Source organism: Oryza sativa, chromosome 8 (assembly GCF_034140825.1).
Source record: "Oryza sativa Japonica Group chromosome 8, ASM3414082v1".
In the NCBI taxonomy this organism is placed as follows: Eukaryota; Viridiplantae; Streptophyta; class Magnoliopsida; order Poales; family Poaceae; genus Oryza; species Oryza sativa.
In genome coordinates this window covers 20,138,913-20,157,534 of record NC_089042.1, presented here as the reverse complement: position 1 = coordinate 20,157,534, position 18,622 = coordinate 20,138,913, and the positions used below count along the sequence as shown (strand labels likewise).

At 43.8% G+C, this 18,622-nt stretch overlaps 2 protein-coding genes across 2 annotated transcripts; both read right to left on the bottom strand.

The window, feature by feature from the left end:
• Positions 1-280: 280 nt before the first annotated feature.
• On the bottom strand, positions 281-2,495 carry LOC112936191 (uncharacterized). Its single transcript, XM_026019982.2, has 3 exons — positions 2,267-2,495; positions 1,822-2,162; positions 281-707 (listed from the first exon to the last, which is right to left on the bottom strand). The coding sequence occupies exons 1-2, from the start codon at positions 2,372-2,374 to the stop codon at positions 1,830-1,832; spliced, it is 441 nt and encodes a 146-aa protein (XP_025875767.1). The 5' UTR covers positions 2,375-2,495; the 3' UTR covers positions 281-707; positions 1,822-1,829.
• Positions 2,496-5,171: 2,676 nt separating this feature from the next.
• Positions 5,172-7,378, bottom strand: LOC112939884 (uncharacterized). Its single transcript, XM_026027491.2, has 3 exons — positions 6,923-7,378; positions 6,465-6,796; positions 5,172-5,482 (listed from the first exon to the last, which is right to left on the bottom strand). Exons 1-2 carry the CDS (start codon positions 7,304-7,306, stop codon positions 6,503-6,505), a joined length of 678 nt encoding a protein of 225 aa, XP_025883276.1. The 5' UTR covers positions 7,307-7,378; the 3' UTR covers positions 5,172-5,482; positions 6,465-6,502.
• Between the last annotated feature and the right edge of the window lie 11,244 nt (positions 7,379-18,622).

Here is an 18,622-nt window from a genome sequence, read left to right as displayed (position 1 = left end):
TAAATTAATTTATATTTTCTAATAAACCATTTCCACTTAATAGGAAATATGGGCACCAATGAGAGCCTAAAAGCGGAGCGGCAACACGCAACACAACACGATGCATATCCAAGCGGCAGCTAAACTCATCAGTGTAATAAAAAGTGTATGATTTGCCAACACGCGCAACACAACACGATGCATATCCATTGGCAAATCATTCATTTTTTTTATATTGCAAATCATACATTCTATAGAGCATAGAAGTGTTCAAGAACATAGTGTAGATCTAATTAAATAGAACACATCATTATCTAAAAAATACATTCTGTAGAGCAGATCATAATCCAGTGACAGGTTACAGGTAGTTGCTGTGCTGACATGAGCTAAGGAACACATTAGTGTAATCAATCAACCAAGATAAACAGCGGTTATCAAACCATTACAGCAGGGGAAAAAAACATGTTGCCGTTGCGGCAGTATCAGCCATATAAGCATATCAGTAATTCGGAAGGGTATAAAGACATGGGGACAAACGCAGCATTCCGTGTTCACGTTCCAAAAATTCAAAACTGAAGTTCGTGAAGAGGTAAACTGCAACAAGTAGTAGCATCACAGTGACTTCACATCCTGTTACTCGGAGTCTCGGGGAGCTTGCAGTCGCACATCAGATTTCCCATGTTACAACTCAAATCACTTTGTACTACAAAACAGCATGTATTCCAGAACTGAAATTGCAACAAGATGAAAACATCATTAGCTTAACCACATAAAGGATAACCAAATGTTTAAGATTGTAAATACCAGAAATCCACTATTATGATAACAAATCAAGCGCTCAAAATTGAATTTGATGATGCGTGTCCAATTACCCGACAATTGTTTGGTTTAAACCAGTGGATTTTCCGTTTTAGCACTCTCCTTGTAATATGACAAATTTAAGTGCATCAACTAATCCGAAACATAACATGTTCTAACTCAAGTTTCAATATGGCATTTACTTGTAACCAAATAAAATCAATCAATTTGTTGAAGGCATGATGCACTACTAGAAAAAGCATTTTCGCTGGCGGCCAAAACACGTCTTCCCAGGCGGACAGCGGCTCCGCTGGTAGGCCAACGACTACGAAGATCGCCGATCTTTGAAGGCGGGCCGGCGGTCCGCCTGGGAAGATATTTTTCCTAGGCAGAGGTTAGCTAGATATGTTTCTTTGTTATATTCTTGATTAAGCTATTACTAACTTCTATTTGTCTGCAGATGGCATAAATCTATGATAGCACCTTCTCTGATCTACTTGTAGTTCAATGTGCCCACAGATATTTTTCAGTTTCTATTGACAATTTGACAAAATGAAATTAAGTCATAGATTGGTATTTCACACAAGAGAGGGGTTAGACAGATCTCCCAAATCACAAAATTGGTCCCTGGAAGCGATTTTTATACTGATAAAAAGCTAATATTAATTTCATAAGTTTAGTCTGGGCCATACAGTTGTGTTACATGCTAGATGGATTAAGTGAACAAATCGGATGAACTATTTTCTCAATACAGAGTGTATGTAATAGCAAATCAAATCAAACATTCCAAAGCCAATTTTCTCAAGCCATCTGCAACCAAATTAACATACGCATCAGCTCTACGGTAACAAATTTGTACATCTGAGAAACATTATATCCAAACAGAGACCACATCAAACAAGCTCCAACTGAGTTTTAGTTTCTATGCAACAGTCAGCATCAGCAATTCATCAAAGTATCAAACAATCCGACAAGGCTTGCAACTACTCGATCCGCATCAACAAATCATGGTGATTGACCATGAAGAGATTAAGGGTGCAATACCTCAGAAATCAATGATTCCGCCCTTCACCTCCGCCATGAATCCCCCTCGTCACGAAGTTCAGCAAGTTGGGAGCAGCGACGAAGCATACCATCGCAGAGCCAGCGAAGACTCCGATGTAAGCAAGAATGGAACCAACCCACTCTTGGCAGGACCCCTTCTCCGGCGCGAAATCCCGCAGCATCACACAGACGAACGCAACGCAGCAAGCGAACACCATGAAGAGAACGACGACGCGTCCAACAAAGCCTCCGTCCTGACGGCCGCGTGCTCCCCCGCTACTGTCACGGCGACTCAGATGCGCCTTGGCGCCGCCTCCGCCACCACCACCACGGGCACCACCCTGCAACGATCGAGCAAGCACCGAAATCCACAAATCCAAATCCAAACCTTAATGATCCGGGAGAAGGAAATTTGGGGGGGGGGGGGGGGGGGGGGAAGCCCCACCTCCTCACGGGCGGCCTCGGGACGCTCAAGCAGGCGGCTCAGCAGAACAGGCGACGCGAACGGCGTGAGCTCCCCCATGGCCAGAACGGTGGCCATGGAGACCTCCATGAGTCCATGGTAACGGCCGCAGCCGGGGAGTCCTCGCCGCAGGCCCAGCGAGAGAAGACGGCGGCGTTCACCCACATCGCGGTGACGTAGCTGTACACCAGGACGTCAGCGACCCCGCGCAGGGCCGCCGCCGCGGAGGCCCACCTCGGTGGCTGCGGCGGCGCCTGCTGGGGCGGCGGCGGAGGCAGCGCCGCCTCGATGTCCGCCATGGGATGGGAGGAAGGGAGCGCGAAACCCTAGGCTTCGAGAAGCTTCCTGCGGAAGGAGCGTGGGAGAGCGGAGAGGAGTATCACAAGGAAGACAGGGAGGTTTAAGGGAGGGTTTAATTAAGCATAGTGTAATAAAGGTGGAGGAAATGGTTTGTGCTGCCCGATCCGGTCGCCTTGTTTGCTAGGCGTACACGAGGCGCCGATCTGGTTGTCTCCAAATTAGCCCTGTTGTTTCGCTTATTCATATGCTTATTTGTAAAAAAAAAAAATTATGTGTCCTTAACGACTCAAAAATCAAATGATATAAAATAAACTAGCTGGGTGGCCCGCGCAATTGCGCGGCTAGCACCCAAACAAAATCATATATTTTTTAGTATGATTTTACTTAAAATTTATTAAATAGCTATCTAGCTATCTCATTGTCTTCAGATTTTGAAAGACCAAACCTTATCATCCTCGTGTTTCTAATTATATAGTTTTCAAAAGTCACACCAGTTGCTACCACTTATATCATCTTCTTCTTTATTTGCTTGCTCAATCTACCACTATTTCTATTTATTCTTCTTAGAACCTTTAAAAATTGGATTTTATAGTTTTTAGAGTTTATTGTCACGTTAGGTTTTATTTTTATAATTTCTAGATGTCCCGTCAAATGTTGCCATTATACTCCTCTCCGGCCCGTCCATTGTCTCTTCTCTTTGTTGCCATTGAGATTTTAAAAATCGAACATAATTATCGTTTGGGTTCATTTTTTACTTTCTAGAAGTCCCGCCAAACCGTCAGCGGTTTTGCCATTGTACTCCTCTATAGATCGCCCACTGCCTCCCTTCTTTATTGTCATTGAGATTTTAAAATCGAACATGATTATCATTTGTTTTTTTTTTACTTTTTAGAAGTTCCAAACCTTTAAAAATTGAACTTGAAATTTTTTATAATTTTTAGAAGTCCCATCAAACGATGCCACTATGCCCCTCTACAGCCCGTCCGCCGCCAACTCTTTATTGTCATTGTGATTCTAAAAATCGAACATAACTATCGTTGAAATTTATTTTTTATTTTCTAGAAGTCCCGTCAACTGTCGGCAGCTCTGCAACTATACTCTTATACACCCCGCCCGCTACTTCTCCTTTTTATTGTCATTGAGATTTTAAAAATTGAATATGATTATCAATGGGGTTTTTTTTTACTTTCTAGAAGTCCTGGCAACCGCCTTACACGTTTGCTTCACGGCCTGCCTGACGTCCCTCCTTTTAATCGTCATTAGGATTATATTTGGTGTTTTATTAACAATTTTTATATCTCGTATCAACCGCCACCACTCTACTCTTTTATAGGCATGTTACGTAATTTATCTCATCATGTGTTTTAGATGGCCTTTTCTTTTAATAATATTTATTTTTATCACAAATTTTAGGTATTTATAAATTGTATTTCTAATTGAAATCTTATTTTTCTTTTTCTAATTTCACAATTTTTTTTAAAAAATAGTTAATATCGTATTGTGTTATTTTAATGTTTTTATTTTATATTTTCAATTTCAGTTGTTTCAAAATTGTATTCCTACTTGAACTCTCTTTTAATTTTTTAATTTTAGATATTATTTTATTTTTATTCTAAATTTTAATTAATCTCGTATTGGGTTCTTATATGGATTCTTCTTTCAATATTGCTTATTTTTAATTCCGAATTTCAGCTAATTTTAAATTGTATTCCTATTTGAACTTTTATTTTATTTTCTTTTGCTAATTTCGGATTTATTTATTTTTATTCCGAATTTTAATTAATCTCGTATTGAGTTCTTATATGAACTCTTCTTTTAATATTCCTTATTTTTAATTCCGAATTTCAGCTATTTTTAAATTGTATTCCTACTTTGACTCTCATTTCCTTTTCTAATTTTGGATTTTATTTTATTTTTATTTAATTTTTGATTAATCTCGTATTGGGTTCTTATATAGAAACTTATTTCAATATTCCTTATTTTAATTCCGAATTTCAGCTATTTTTAAATTGTATTTCTACTTGGACTCTCCTTTCCTTTTCTAATTTTGGATTTTATTTTATTTTGATTTCAAATTTTGATTAATCTCGTATTGGGTTCTTATATGAAAACTTCTTTCAATATTGCTTATTTTTAATTTCGAATTTTAGCTATTTTTAAATTGTACTTCTACTTAGACTCTCCTTTTTCTTTTTTTATTTTTCTCGGATTAATGTGGGAATTTCTAGCACCCACAGTGAATGTGGTGTCTCTTTTCAAAGCTGTTTTAATAATATAATAGATTATGATAAAAAAACCAGATCGGACACCATAATTGTGGCGGTGAGAGTTGGATTGGTTTTTTTCTGCTTGAGTAGTCTAGTCTGTTCTGTTCTGTTCTGTGAGCAGAGAGGAGGCAACAGACGCAAACACGGAGCCACGCACGTAGAGTATGATGCATATCCAGGCGAAAGCACAACTCAAGCCATTAACAAGGGTGCCATTGCCAGTAATAATTAAGCTTAAGATATATTCCTTCTAGTATTCAGCAAAGCAGATCATGATTTAGTGACAGGCAGTTGCTGACATGAGCTAAGGAACACATCAATGTCGGCAATCAACCGAGATGAGGAGTGGTTATCAAACCATTACAGCAGAAAAACATGTTGCCGTAGTATCAGTCATATGCAGGTCACAATGTCACATACATCAGTAGGGTTTAAAGACGGCCATATGCCCATATGCAGAGCATTTTGAGTTCACGTTCCAAATAAAATCAAAACTGAAGTTCGTGAAGGTAAAACTGCACTTCAGAAGGTAAACTGCAACAGGTAGTAGCTTCTTGCAGTCACACATCAGATTTCTCGAGAAACAGCTCAAAGCACTTTGTACTACACAAAAAAACCATGTGTTCCAGAACTGAAAATGCAACAAGATAGAACAGCATTAGCTTAACCACAGAGTAAGGAATAACCGAATGTTTAAGATTGTAAATACCAGCAATCCGTTATTATGATAACAAATCAAGCGCTTGAACTGGAATTTGACGATGCAAATAATTACCTGATAATTGTTTGGTTTAAACCAGTGGATTTTCCATTTTAGCATTCTCATTTTATAACATGACAAATTTAAGGGCACAAAACAATCCATCACAAGCTATAACTAAGTCTCATTGTGATACTTGTAAACTAAGAAAATCAATCGAATAATCGGCTGCAAGATGTTTCTTCTTCATATTCTTGAATAAGCCATCAACTTCTAGTACTATTTGTCTGCAGATAGCATAAATCTATGATAGCACCTTCTCTGATCTACTTGTAGTTCACTGTGCCACTGCCACTTATGCTTTTCAGTTTCTATTGACAAAAAGGAAACATGAAGTCCTAGATATTGGTATTTCACACAGAAGAGGTATTAGAGTCTTAGACACAGTGAAAATATGAAATGGTTCCCAAATCACAAAGTTATTCTCGCAGAGATTTTTATCCTCAGTAAAGCTAATTTTAGCTTCTACACTCTACAGTAACAGCCTAGCCTAGTCAATGCTAAACTAGATGGATTATCAAGTAATCAAATTGGATGAATTATTTTCTCAAGATAACAGCAGAACAGATCAGAATATTCCAAAGTCAATTTTCTCACCCACGACCAAATTAACATATGCATCAGCTCCAACAAATCTGTACATGTGAACGGAACATTATACCCAAACAGATGCCACATCATACAAGGCTCCAATTGAGTTTCAGTTTCTACCGACCACTCTATCAGCACAAGCAAATCCATCATGCTAAAATCAACACTAGAACACTCGCAACCAAATGGCAAGACTGCACCAACAAAATCACCTGGACCTGGCGATGATTATCATATCATGCAGAGATTAAGGAAGCAATACCTCAACACGGCACCCTGGCCATCCCATCCCGGCACACTTCACCTCCGCGAATCCCTCATCAGGAAGATCACCAAGTCGGGGAAAAAAACGAAGCACACCAGAACAGAGTTAGCGAAGCCTCCGATGTCAGTAAGCACGGAGCCAACCTTCTCCTGACAGGACGCCTTCTCAGGCGCGAGCTCTTGCAGCAGGATACCGGCGAACGCGACCCACCAAGAGAAGAACATGAAGAGAAGGGCGACGGGTCGCCCGCCTCCCTCCTGACGGCGGCTCGCCGGGCCAGTGCTGCCACGACGACCACGCTGCGCGGCGGCGCGTCCTCCACTCCCACTCTGCAATGAGCAACAACAACAAAAAAAAAAAACGAAATCCACAGATCCAAACCTTAGAAATGATCCAGGAGAAGGAAATTTGGGGGAGAGTGCGAGAGGAGATCAGGAGAGCGGAGGTCGCTGCACCTCACGGGTCTCGGGGGGAGGCGGAGGCCCGATCCCAAGGCGCCACATCAGTAGAGGGCCAGCAAACGGGAAGAACACCCCCACGGCGAGAAAGGAGGCCCAGAAGACCTTCGTGGCGGCGGCGACGGCGACGGCGGCGGAGCCCTCGCCTCTGGCCGAGCACGACAAGATGGCCACGGTGGTGGAGCCCTCGCCGCTGGCCCAGCGCGAGAAGATGGCGGCGGCGAAGGCGGCGTTGTTCAGCCACATCGCGGCGAGGAGGCCGTACACCAGGACGTCAGCGGCCAGCGCGAGGAGCCGGAGCAGGGTCGCCGCCACGGAGGCCCACCTCGCCTGCGGCGGCGGCGGTGGCGGAGGAAGCAGTGCCGCCTCGACGCCCGCCATGGGTGGGTTGGAAGCGAAGCGAGCGCAAAACCCTACCTAGGCTTCGAGAAGCTTCCCGCGGAAGAAGCGTGCGAGTTTGGAGGCGCGTGGAGGAGTTTAATATGGGGGTTTGAGGGGGTTTAACGTTTAAGTGAAGCTGTTAAGCGGGGTATTGGAATTTGCTAGGCGCACACGGTGGCTGCAGCTGTGTTGGCCCGTCAAGAAATTAGAAATGGTTTTGCTTGTTTGATCCTTATCTGTTCCTAAGAGCAAGTTCAATAGTATAGCCCACTACTAACTCCAATTCATATATAGCCAATCTTATAGCCAATTCATATAATAGTTGCTTACTATACTATTAATATATGGTCCCACCTGTCATACACACATTGCGTCTTGGAGTCCGTGCTGCAGCTGGCTATAGATCTGTAGCCCGCTGCTCTTCTCTCTCATCTTTTATCTTATTAAAATATATTTATAGTTGGCTAATAGTCGGCTATTGTACCTGCTCTAAGAGCAAGTTTAATAGTATAGTTGTCAGGGTTACGGATAAGGTATACCATCTACCCTTGAATATACGCTATACATCGATATGGTATATCTGCACGTATACGGACGTTCTCTGTATGCGCAAAAGAAATTCATCACGGAGTCCACGGATGGAAAGATTCCTACCCGGATAGGACTGGGTCGTCACTGTATCGTGTAGGGTCCGATGTCTCCGAGTCCTACTTGGAAACCACCTGACCTGCGGTATAAAAGGGACCCCCCGGGAGGACCTAAGGCATCGAATCTCACAGACGAGACAACCACCATAGCCTACGAAGTCGGAGCCTACAGGAGCCAAGTCGCCGGGGGATCTAGTCGAACCAACTCGACTACGGTCTCGTCGGTATCATCGAGTTCCACTGTTCCCTTTGTAATCTGTGATTTCCATCATATAATCCCATATCAACTGGATTAGGGCTATTACCTACCAAGAGACCTGAACCAGTATAATCCCTGTTTTCTATTTGCTTGATGTCATATTACGTAGATCCTCATACCAGCGTGCCCCAATACCCTTTATATCCGGTCTACGGGTATCCCCCGTCGACAGTGGCGCGCCAGGTAGGGGGACTTGGTGCTCAAGGTTCTACTACTATGTCGTCAAGTCTCGTCAACAACAGCGTCGACCCCAGCGTCAACCAAGGAGTTCCGACTTCAATAATACTGGTGTGGACTCAAGTTGGTGAAATCGTCTTCCCGGTTTACACCACGGTGCCGGTCTCGATTGGTCCATCAGTGATCGGAAATGAGAATGCCGTGGCCATAACCCCGGACGACCCCACGCCAAAGGATCCTCCCGCAGAAGCGGAGAACGGAACGTCGACGACATCCAAGCCAGAGGAAAATCCTAGTGCGGCCAAATCTTGTCCTTCCGACAAGAATCACGAGCCGACAAGGACAACTTCCGAGGCGACAAGGTCCTGGTGCCCTATTCACAAAACCAGGAAACACACCTTGCAAGCTTGTTGGGTTTTTCTCAACGCACAAGCTGAGATCCGTGCCTGCAAAGAGCGTGGAATTCAGCGTACTTCTTCAACTCGTGATGTCTATTGTCCTATCCACAAGACAAAGAATCACGACCTCTCAAGCTGCAAGATTCTTCTCAAAGCCATGAAGACGTCGCCTCCTAAGGTCCAGCAGTCACAAATCTCTCCTAGAGATGTGAACAAGGAACGAGGAGCGACGGTCATCTCAGACCGATTCGTTGGGGTGATCGATGTCAATCCCCACGAGCCATCAGTCCTACACTCGCTCGAGGACCAGGGTTCATCGTCGACAAGCACACCACGCGATGTGTTTGCTATCGAAGGGACCAGCGCGTCTGCGCACGCCGACACGGAAGCAGAGAATCAAGTGGTTACACCGGCCCAGCACATCGGGGCCATCAACGCAATACTGAGGGAAACCTCTTATGATCCCGTTCTGAACGATGATCTCGCACGGTGGACAGAATGACTACGAGAATCAGTAACCAACCTCAGCAACGCGTTCGAGGAGGCCGCTGCCGCGGCACACCCAGAACAATCACCAGCTGGCGGTGCAAATGGCGCACCACCAGAGCAGCGGGCCTCACCTCGACAAGCCACCCCTCCACCCCGCGGCACCAGCGATCTCCGTGACCATTTGAATGGTCGCCAAGAAGCACGACGCGCGCAAGACAACGAGAATCGTTCCCGATATCGTCTCTATTCACGATGTCGAGAGAACGAAGAGCGAGGAGGACACCCGAGCGAGAACCGAGACCGTGATAACCGCCACAACCACCACGAGCGCGATGATCACGAACAGCGGATGCCGGGCGATACTGGTCGAGGACGCCGCCATAACGATGGCGATGACGGAGATCGGCGTCGGGACGACAACGGTGGACAACGACAGGATTCCCGAGAACCCGGACGTCATCCTCGGAATCGCACACCGGAGCCAAGTGACCCATCGTCGTCGTGATCATCCTCTTCATCCTCATCATCAGATAGACATCCGCGAAGGACATACGATCGCCGACAACCCACCGCCCCCAGCGCTGGGTGTAGAGCTTTCAACCGTTCGCTACGAGATGTCCGATGGCCTAAGAGATTCCGACCGGGAGCAATAGAGAAGTACGATGGGAGTACCGACCCAGAAGAATTCCTTCAGGTCTACTCCACGGTACTCTACGCTGCCGGAGCAGACGACAACGCGTTGGCAAATTATTTGCCGACGGCATTGAAGGGTTCTGCGCGTTCATGGCTGATGCACCTCCCGCCCTACTCGATTTCTTCGTGGGCAGATCTGTGGCACCAGTTCGTCGCTAACTTCCAGGGAACTTACAAGTGCCACGCGATCGAAGACGATCTACACGCATTGACACATAATCCGGGTGAATCTTTGAGGGACTATGTTCGGCGCTTTAATGAGTGCAGAAATACAATCCCCGAAATCACCGACGCTTCTGTGATTCGCACTTTCAAAACCGGTGTCAGAGATCGCTATACTACCCAGGAGTTGGCAACAAGACGGATCACAACTACCCGAAGATTGTTCGAGATCGTTGATCGATGCGCTCACGCGGACGACGCACTAAGACGCAAGAACGACAAGCCGAAGACGGGGGGAGAGAAGAAACCAGCCAAGGACGCACCTGAACCAAGCAAGAAGAAAAGTAGCAAGAGTGGGAAAAGGAAAGCTCAAGCGGAAGTCCTCACGTCAGAATACGAGCGCCCTCCCAAGCACCCAGACCTACAAGGCAGCGACACGAAGAGAATATGGTGCCCTATACACAAGTCGGACAGACATAAAAAAGTCGCTGGAAAAGCAACTGGCATTGGAGAAGGGCAAGCGAGTACTTGTAGTCGAGAAGGCCGCTGAGGTAGCCACTCAGGACTCGGACTCGGCATACCCGGATTCCGATTTCCATGTCTCGCACATCTTCGGAGGTTCCACGACGTACTCCTCAAAGCAAGAATACAAGAAAGTGGAGCGTGAAGTTTGTTCGACATGGCAGGGGGCTGCACCCAAGATGAAGTGGTCCGAACAGAAGATCAAGTTCTCAGATGAGGACCACCCCAAGGCTGCTATCATCTCAGGACGATATCCAATCGTGGCCGAGCCCACTATTTGGAATATCAAAGTCGCGCGAGTTCTCATAGATGGCGGCAACTCCATCAACCTCCTCTTCGCCAGCACCTTGGACGCGATGGGAATTCCACGAAGCGAGTTGACTCCCACCGATCAACCCTTCCATGGGATTACTCCTCAGTCGTCGTCCAAGCCATTGGGCAAGATTACATTGCCTATGACTTTCGGCCAAGCAAATAACTTCCGAACGGAGCAGATCACCTTTGATGTCGCTGAATTTGATACAGCATACAACGTCATCATCGGGAGAACTGCACTCGTGAAGTTCATGGCCGCATCATTCCAAACTTTTCTCGTGCAACAACTCAAGATTAATTAAGTATTAGTTAGAATAAATTTAAAAAATCGATTAATATAATTAGTCCATGGCCATGACGGAGGCGCAGAAGAGCTTCCATGGGATGGGACTGGGAGAAAGCGTAAAACCCTAGAAGACTCTAGAAGCTTCCTGCGGAATGGTTGCGGGAGAGTGGAGAAGAAGCAGGGTGTGGGCGTGGAGTTGAGTCGTGAGAGTTTAATTAAGGCGGCGTAATTAAGCGTGGAGTTGAGAGTTTAATTAAGGTGGCGTAATTAAGCGGGTTTAGGGGAAATTGTGTGCGTGCCCGACCCGGTCGAGGGGTTTTTGCTAGGCGCAAACGAGCATGGGTCATTTGACATCGGAAGCAACTGTGTCCTTTTTGTTAAAGAAAAAAATACGTTTATAACTCGTGCACACTCACCATTCACCATATTAAGTACTCCCTCCGTCCCACAATACAAGGGATTTTAAGTTTTTGCTTGCAACGTTTGATCACTCGTCTTATTTATTTTTTTTTTAAATATAAAAAACGAAAAGTTGTGCTTAAAGTATTGTAAATAATAAAGTAAGTCACAAATAAAATAAATAATAATTTTAAAATTTTTTGAATAAGACGAGTGTTCAAACGTTGCAAGCAAAAACTAAAAATCACTTATATTATGGGACGGAGGGAGTATGTATTGGCTGTACACTCTCCTGCACCGCCTCACTAGCATGGATTTATTTTGTTCACCCAAAATTTTGCAAAATTGTGAAATTTCGGTGATTTGGGGTCCTTAAAAAACTCAATTGTTTAGGTCCATATCAAAATTTATGCGGTTTGGACATTTATCTACGCCTTTCTTTTTGGTTTTGCACTAACTCTATATCCCCAAATCATCAGCCTCTGTTTTCGCCCCAACATGCAGGATTTCACCAGAACACGGAGCAGCCAAACCATCCTCTGTCCAAACGGCTGCATTTCAAATGGATCTGGATAAATGGCAGCGTGCCAAGAAGATCATTGAAGTTCAGAATCAACAAAATAGATATGTTGATGTGTGGGAAAAATAGTAGTACCAACATTTGGATAACTACTGGCAACAGAACACATCTGGTACTAGGGGTAGGGGGCACTGATAATCTGATAGTGATGATTTAATCGAATAATAATATAAATATACTGAAGGTTTCAACAAAACTTGACGACATACCAAGACAGTCAAACATATACCATTGTAAAAGGCTTCCCACAATAATATTCGTGACCACAAAATTGTTGTCATTTCAAGAAGAACGAGATCATCCATAAATAGCTAAAAACAAAGCCCAAAACCATTAGATGATCATGGATCCATAGTGTTACAGAACATGTAGTCTCATGTAACGACAAAAACGAATTTCTCCTTCGAGCTGAACAGGATAACATGTGGCCCCAGTGTTCATCATCAGGCTAAGAGTTCAGAAAATACTTTCAACAGCAACTACTGTAACAAAGACTCTAACGTTTTTCACAAACTAACCATTTCATCTGTTACACCACCTCGTACAAATCGACGGAACCGACGAAACGGACATAAACCACTTGTCCTGGGTAGAAGCAGAAGTGGTTCTCCTCTCTAGCATATAAAGCAGAAACTGAAAGTCACAAGCAGGAAACACATGTTAGTTTATTACAGAAGCAAACTATTTTGGAGTGTGACATAATGTTGTTACTGAGGAGAACTATATCGACGTAACTAAGGGATAAACACACGTATGTATCATTGGAGGAAATATCGTTTTCAAATTTCAACATAAAACAGACTCACGCGTCTCAAGCAGAAAGAACCAGGCAAGAGATAAACCCTTGGAGAGAGCCCTAATGGAAGGGAGTTCTAGTTGTACCATAGATGATTTAGTGACCTCTTGATGAGATGACTAATCAATTAACTGGCCTTCTTGTCATAAAAATCATCAGTGAAGATGCCAATATTATATATATATGCACAAAGAATCTTATAATGTAACCGCCAAACTTAGTAGCAAAATCTCCTAAATAGGATATGCTAGCAGCTAGAGGAATGTTACATGGACAACTAAATTGAAGCAGTCTGAAGACCTTACTAACATTCAATTTGAGAACAGGTTTCAAACAAATTTAATCAGCAGTTCACAAGTGGGATCAGCAATGAACCAAACTACACATCGAAGTGAATCAGTTGACTCCAATTTTGGCCAATTAAACAATGGTGATAAGTGGTAACATGAACCAAGAATTTCATATGCCAGAATATCCTAATGAACCAGACACATCAATATTTAACAGCAGCAGACAACTAACCAAAGTTGTTGAATACCCCCCCCCCCCCCCCCAAAACACACACACACAACATATAACAGCAGGTAAATAACACTATCAAAGAAAGAGCAGCCTTTTTTGCCATTAATAGATGCCAATATTCTATAAAGAATCTCATATGTAGGGTGTGTTTAGTTCACGCCAAAATTGAAAGTTTGGTTGAAATTGGAATGATGTGACGGAAAAGTTGAAGTTTGTGTGTGTAGAAAAGTTTTGATGTGATGGAAAAGTTGGAAGTTTGAAGAAAAATTTTGCAACTAAACACGGCCGTAATTGCTGATCCTAGCAGCAAAATTCCCAAAGAATCTCAGGGTGTGTTTAGTTCACGTCAAAATTGGAAGTTTGATTGAAATTGGAACGATGTGATGGAAAAGTTGGAAGTTTGTGTGTAGGAAAGTTTTGATGTGATGGAAAAGTTGGAAGTTTGGAACTAAACCAGGCCTCATTAATAGATTACTTGAATGAAGCAGCTTGAAGATCTTAACGTTCAATTTGGGACCAGCTCACGTCAAACAAATTTAATCAGCAGTTCACAAGTGGGATCAGCAACTAACCAAACTGAATCAGCCGACTTCAACTTTGGCCAATTGAACAACAATTTTATCGTGAACCGAGAATTTCATATGCCAGCGAAAACAAGGAGAGCAACACATAACAGCATGTAAATCAAGCTACCAAAGAACAGGACTGAGTGCAGCTAAATACTGAACAGTAGTACTAATAAGTAAGCAACCTGGAAGCTTGAGCATGTGCATCAAGCATGGAACGCCGAAGAGGCAGGTGCCGATCCCCGCGCAGAGAAGACCAACACACCCGATCGTCGGAAACAGCAGCTAATTCGAATTGGACACAAAACACACCCAAAATCACTCGTCCTCGATCGCCATCCAATCGACGGAATTAACACCAGAAATTTCGAAGCAGACATGAAACACCCAGAATCCACTCCCCGATTGCTATGCTATCCAATTCGAAGCGCGAGAGAGGCCGGACTGGGGGATGGGGGAGGCGGGATATATACATACCTTCTTCAAGCTCTCCACGCGCGACACGAACATGGGGACGAAGGCCGGGAGGAGGACGGAGAAGACGGCCACGGAGAAGCTCGTGGCGCCACGAGCCGCCGCCACCGGGGCGAGCCGGTCGTCGGCGCCGGCCCTGCGCGCGAGGATCGAGGCGACGCTGCCGGCGTTGGTCACCCACATGGCGCACAGGGAGGTGAACAGCACGGCGTCGGTGGCCGCGCCCATGAGGCGCCGGAGCCGGCCGGGAGAAGCCGCCGTCGCCGCAGCCGCCGCCATGGGAACGGAACCTTAGCCTCCAGAAGCGGCGCGGCTTGGGAAAGGGAGAGGGGAGAGGCGGGGGAGAGCTCGGCGAGGAGGAGTTTTGGGGTTTGCTTTGCTGCTGCGGGGGTTTAGCTCTTCACGGGTGCGGGTGGTGCGCCCGCATGTCCGAATCCGAGATCTGCGGTGTTCTGCTAGCTGCACCCAGTATATTGTACACGGCACATTGGGGAGGAATTTGATACTAATTTAACGGTTTTTTTTGTCCAATTGCTTTAATTGACACTATGAGGGTGATATGTGGGACCATCTGAGTGAATGGAAGTGAGCCAAGACGTCAAATAATCGAAGCTCATTTTAAGAAGTGTTAAATTATTAAATCTCTCCATTTGGTTGTGCATTTCCAGATTTCTATTCATTTTCTGCAATAGTTCAATGAGGTAATTCAGACTTTTTCCAAAAGTTTAAAAACACAATAAAATCGAAAAAAAATATTTTTAAAAAATAATTCAGAAAATCTGCAATCCTGCATTTGGTTAGACCATAGCTCTTATAATCGTTTACATCGCTTAAAGTAAGATTGGCATCATGCATTGAATGTTAAGTCGACTGATTACCACAGATTTCTGTATACAAGATCGCCAAACAAGCCAAAAATGGAAAAAAAAATCATACTGAACCCAACCTAAGTTCGGATATTTAACCTGTTCGGCCCAACTTTCATAATTGCCCAACAATGCTGCATGGACCCTTCCCAAGAAATAAGTTCACTCTAGGCCCCTTAGTTTGTCGTTGAGTCTAAAATTCATCTCTAAACAAAATAGCAGGTGTAACACATCCTCCAATTTATAAAACCATGTCAACTTTGGTCCCTGACAGTATAGTGACCGGTTTTGGCTAATATGATAAGTGGGACCCACGTAGGACCCACATGTTAGTGGCCAGCTCTTCTCTCTCCTCTCCATCTCCCTCTTCCCTCTCTTCCCTATCTCTCAAATTATCAATTCCCCATCTCTCAAACCTCAAGCAGTGGAGGTCGTCGTCGTCGCCATTGTCATTGTCATCATCAACGGTGCTATCGGCCAATGACCTGGGAAGCCCCATGGACCCGATGATGTCGTTTGCTAATCACCCATCAGCACCTAGCCTCAGGCGACAGTGTCGCTTGGCGGGTTTTTTGGTGTCTATTAGGCTATCCTAGGCCGCAGCCGCGCTGGCAGCGGAGGCAGTTTTGTGGGTATTCTGTACACCGTGACGCGAGTTGCTGCTGCTAGATTAGAGGAGTTGATGGGAGGAGTGGGAGGTGTGGTGACATGCAGTAGAGCCATTAATCATACTAGAATGATATGCGCGGCGACACGCCGCATACAATGGGAGATGCTTAAATTTGTTATAAAGTATGATGTTTGAATAACTTGTAGAGACGAAATACATATTTATCGAGGGTAACCCAGAGTTTATTATCGTATTTGCGTTGAAACATTCAGTTATGTTGTATATATCACAGTAAAATACTAACTCAAATTTTATCGAGTTCCTTTCGGAATTAATTACCGAGAACAGAATCCTGTACATGACAAACAATTGGCTCTCTCCTCTAGTCCTACCACATCTCTTGCTCCCAAGTCCCAATTTGTCCTCTTCCTGAATCAGACAAGTTTATGTAATTGTATTCAGTAATTATGCATACTCCACAGTAAAGATCCTTGCCTTGAGGCTTCAGCAGCAGCTGGCTTACAGAAACAACACAGATCCCAAGAGAAAATCAGTACCTCAAAAATTCAGAGAAGAAACAAGAGAATAAGAATTCATCACTTGGGTAGCCTTTAAAAGACTGCTTCCAGCCTCTTTCGGAAGCAATGCAGGTAAATTCAGCTATTTAGTTCACACCAAACTTCCCCCCAACACCCAACTTTCCATCACATCTAAAACTTTCCTATACACATAAACTTTCAACTTTTTTTTTTCAAACTACCAACTTTCTCCAAACTTCTCCCCAATTTCAGAAACTAAACACAGCCATAGATGCCAAATAATATGATTGGGATATATGGTACTGAATCCTTCATGAAGAAGCTTATGGAAACCGAAATAAATGCAACAACAGATGGAATCAACTGAGTAAACAAAAAATTGAGAAGTCAGTTATCCCTTGAGGAAAAAAGTTGAATATCAAATTGGATTAATCAAACAATGGATCTGAAAAACTTCGGTAAAAAAAAGATGTGAACAAACCTTTGCTTTAATATTCAGCAGGAAAAGAGTAATCTCTTGATCAGGTAAAAATTTGCTTGATGCCCACCAGAAATCCCGAAAGAACTCTATAGAACCCAGAAAGAGGCGTGCATCTGCAGAATCAAATATTTTTTCATTGTCAAGATTCATTAATGAAGAACAAGTCATAAAAGTAATTCATTCATGAAGAGCAAGATACAAAAGCAATTTATTCATGAAGATCATATATTGAAAAAATCACAGAAGTTATTTGATTCATTCTGAACAAGCTAGATAACCTCATAAACCCATGTTTCATCATATAGGTTACTGATCATATCAGAAGGCAAAATGGGAGCTAGAGCCATCATTTCGTATTATCAATTAATCTATACTAATTTCAAAGAACTTGAGCATGGAGAAGCAAATGAATCATGTATTTATTGGTTAAATAGAAGGGAACATGCGCGGGCGCCGCGCAACCAGTATGGTGACATGATGTGCTAATCTGATGCATTGCCTTACTTAAACGTTTTTTTTTTCAAATCTCTGGATCATCTTTGCAAAATGAGGCAGTGACCACTAGTACAGATCCTTCCATCTGTGACGGTCCATAACAAGACTGGAATTTGCGGGCCGTCACAAGGAAGTAATCTCAATCGGGCCGAAGTTTCGCCCGATTGAGATAAGGTCGCACAGCCGTGATATATCGGCATAAAACTAAAGCCCGTCACGGATGACACTTATCTGTGACGGGCTATAGGTGAGGCCCGATTGAGATGAGGGTTCCATATCTCAATCGGGCCCTAAAAGAAGCCCGTCACAGATGAGGGTCATCTGTGACGGGCTCCAACTAGAGGCCCGATTGAGATAAGTTTATTGCCCGTCACAGATGACACTCTTTTTTGACGGCCTTTTATTAAGGCCCGATAGAGATTACTTGTATGCCCGTCACGGTTGATTGTTTTAGGGCCGTTACAGATATTTGTTGCACAGTATAAATATCCCCCACCACCTAGTGTAACTGTATCCCACTGTTCACTATTTTGGTGGGAGGCTGTAGGGGGTGATTTTTTTGTCCTTTTTCCAAGGAAAATAGAAATTAAATTCCCAAAAGTGATCAAAATGGATCAATCAAGTGAGTAATATAAATCATTAATTGAGCAATTTCATCACGTCTTACTTTTGCAATACTGATCTTATAATATGTGCCTCTAATTTGTTTTTTTTATTTTGTAGCAATTGATCGAAGTTGGATGTATGCCAAAAATTTGAAACGTCATTCTACGGAGTACCGAAAGGGCGTAATAAATTTTATGAACGCCGCGGAGGAGGATCGGATAAGAAGAAACAATGATTACATGTGTTGTCCATGTGCAGATTGCAAGAACGAGAATATGTTTGATAGTGGAGAGGATGTACACGGTCATCTGATACAACGAGGATTCATGGAGGGCTATACATGTTGGGTGAAGCATGGAGAGCAAGAATCAGGAAGTGGAGCAGCAGCAGACAGAAGTGGTGCGCATAATCAGGAAGATGAAAATGAGCATGAC

Coding starts and splice junctions, on each gene's coding strand:
- LOC112936191 (XM_026019982.2), bottom strand. CDS start 2,374: ATGGAGGTCTCCATGGCCACCGTTCTGGCCATGGGGGAGCTCACGCCG. Junction 2,163..2,266: donor CCGAGGCCGCCCGTGAGGAG/GTGGGGCTTCCC, acceptor CGATCGTTGCAG/GGTGGTGCCCGTGGTGGTGG.
- LOC112939884 (XM_026027491.2), bottom strand. CDS start 7,306: ATGGCGGGCGTCGAGGCGGCACTGCTTCCTCCGCCACCGCCGCCGCCG. Junction 6,797..6,922: donor CTCCCCCCGAGACCCGTGAG/GTGCAGCGACCT, acceptor TGCTCATTGCAG/AGTGGGAGTGGAGGACGCGC.